The 2551-nt window shown below is 34.6% G+C and overlaps 1 protein-coding gene across 2 annotated transcripts in view; it reads left to right on the top strand.

Moving 5' to 3' along the window:
* Positions 1 to 2551, top strand: part of LOC106873796 (70 kDa neurofilament protein) — a 40729-nt gene that overhangs the window by 33876 nt on the left and 4302 nt on the right. For both annotated transcript variants that reach the window (XM_052975345.1, XM_014921313.2), the window contains exons 6-7: positions 336 to 556; positions 1714 to 1793. In XM_052975345.1, the coding sequence (XP_052831305.1) occupies positions 336 to 556; positions 1714 to 1793 (301 nt within the window). The remainder of the gene's footprint in view (positions 1 to 335; positions 557 to 1713; positions 1794 to 2551) is intronic.

The raw sequence follows: 2551 nt of genomic DNA, 5'->3' as shown, positions 1-2551 counted from the left end.
TATATATATATATATATATATATGCATATGCATGTATGTGTTTGTGTGTCTCTGTTTGTTTCCCCCCCACCACCACCACCATAGCTTGACAACCGATGCTGGTGTGTCTCAAAAGAGACCGATAAAATAAGTACTAGGCTTAAAAAGAATAAGCCCTGGGGTCGATCTTTTCGACTAAAGGCTGTGCTCCAGCATGACCGCAGTCAAATGACTGAAACAAATAAAAGAATAAAAATAATATATATATATATAGACAGAGACTTAATAATATAAGATTAAGAATTGTGTTTTGATAATTTTTGTTAATAACTGTATTATTTATCTTGTCTTTATAGATAGCAAATATGAAAAGTAGAATGAGAGATCTAGAATCTCAACTGGAGGAAGCCCTAAACGGACGGGCAACAGATGCTGCGAATTACCAATCTGAGATTAGTGGCTTGCGTGCAGAGTTGGAGGCAATGTTGAAGGAATTACAAGACCTAATGGATGCTAAACTGTCCCTGGAATTGGAAATTGCAGCATACCGCAAACTCCTTGAAGGAGAAGAGAGCAGGTAAATAATAAATATTTAACTTCAAACAATAACATTCTAAAAGTCTTTCTGTTCTTCCGTGGGTTTCTCCTGATAGGGTCATAGAGACATTTTTGAGACAAAAGGCGTAAGAAACGCGATAAGATTAAATTCATCGTTTAGATTTCATATGAGAGAAAGGAGGAAACAGAGAGAGAAAGAGAGGGGGGAGATAGAGTGAGAGAGATTCGAAAGGGATGGGATATTCTCAAATAGCGTAAAAGTAGAGCGATCAGATAACTGATATTAAATATTGAATAACATAAAGATTCTCGCTTGCACCTCAAGAATTATCGTGTTTGGCACACGTCATCAGTAAATATACTGTTCTGCATATACCTTGTAAAACATTAGCTAATAACAGAACTGGATGGCTGAAATGCCATTGGCTGGGATTCGCGTGGGACCATAAAATTTATAACAAAGCAGAATCTACAATAATGCAGTTCAAAACTTCATCTTCTGCTCAACACCCTATTGTCACAACTGCATAGCAATCAAAACGCACGTTTTTTCTAACAACTTCCCTATTCTCACTACAGTACTTACACATGATGAACAAATGGAAATCACTCACATATACTTCAAAAAGAGGTACAACTTTAAAAATCATCAACAACGGTGCAGTACATTATTCTACAACACTACAAATCATACCACAATATCACTAATAACCAATATGAACTTTAGAAATACGTCCATTAACACGCACGCTTTCACACACACCCACATGAACAAAAATACGTATACTAAAACACACAAAAAAGTGACTGAATTTTAAAAACTTTTTTGAGTCACTGGCATCTTTAATTTCGCATATCACAAGCAACCGGTTTGTAAAATCATCGTTTGCTAGGTCTGATAGAAAAAGCAGCCAGATTTCAATATGCACACTCGCTACACTTTTGCGCAAGAAACGCAAATTGAACGATATAAACCGACAAAAAAAAACGACGGGATCACTTTTTCCAACACCTTTTCTCTCTGGGCCAACTTATGCTGAAACTCAATAAACCACATCCACTTCCAGCGACAACAAATAAAAGACAAATTTCATCTTGAAAAACCTCTGTCATTATATTTACGTAGTAATCCATAACATTTGCTACCATTATATTAAATATATTTTCCTTTTACAGGATGACTTCATTTGTGAGCAATATTGGTGGATTTCAAACAGAAGCTGAGAGTTCACTACGATCTGCACTCGGAGCAGCAAGTGAGTTGCATTTGTCTTCTGTGTATTATATATATATATATATATATATTATTTTCTCATTCTCTTTACTTCTGTGTTCCTTTCTGTTGAAGAGCTTTGGCTCGAAACGTAAAAGTCTTTCTCACTTCCCGAGCGTTAAACTAATTAATACAGCTGTTTCTTGTTTACACACCCGTCTTCGTCTTTTGTCTTCTTTATTGCTTTGTAAATTGCTACTATATATATATATATATATATATATATATATATGGCCATTTCAGCCATGAAACATGCTCTTGGTGGTATTTTTTTTCCTCTGGACTTTTCCGGTTTCCTTTCGGCCGAAGACTTTATGTTCGATGTGTCAAACCATCTTCTTTTCCCCCTTTACCGATCATCGAACAAATACTTGACCAAATCTTCTTCATGTTTTGTTATCGTTATTTTTACTTTTCTGTTATTCGATTTAACTATATATATACTCTTCTCTACTGTTTTTTGTTCTGTGTGTATCAAAAATATCGCTATCAATCTGGAGTAATAATTTGTAGTTTTGAAATCAGTAGTTCTTTGACTGCTATTTCTGAATTCTCAGTATGTTGGAGAAGCAGGTTACTGTCAATCCCTATATATTTATGATTATAAATGTTTTTTACCGAAAAGGTTTTTTTCATACTGAGCTACCCGGCAAAATTGTTAATTATTAATTTTATTACTAATTGACGATTCCCTGCCCTGCACATCTATATATATATATATATATATATATATATCCCGTA

The sequence above is a fragment of the Octopus bimaculoides genome, chromosome 21 (assembly GCF_001194135.2).
Source record: "Octopus bimaculoides isolate UCB-OBI-ISO-001 chromosome 21, ASM119413v2, whole genome shotgun sequence".
Classification (NCBI taxonomy): domain Eukaryota; kingdom Metazoa; phylum Mollusca; class Cephalopoda; order Octopoda; family Octopodidae; genus Octopus; species Octopus bimaculoides.
Note: the sequence above shows the minus strand (reverse complement) of the source record. Positions and strands in the feature narration are given on the sequence as shown.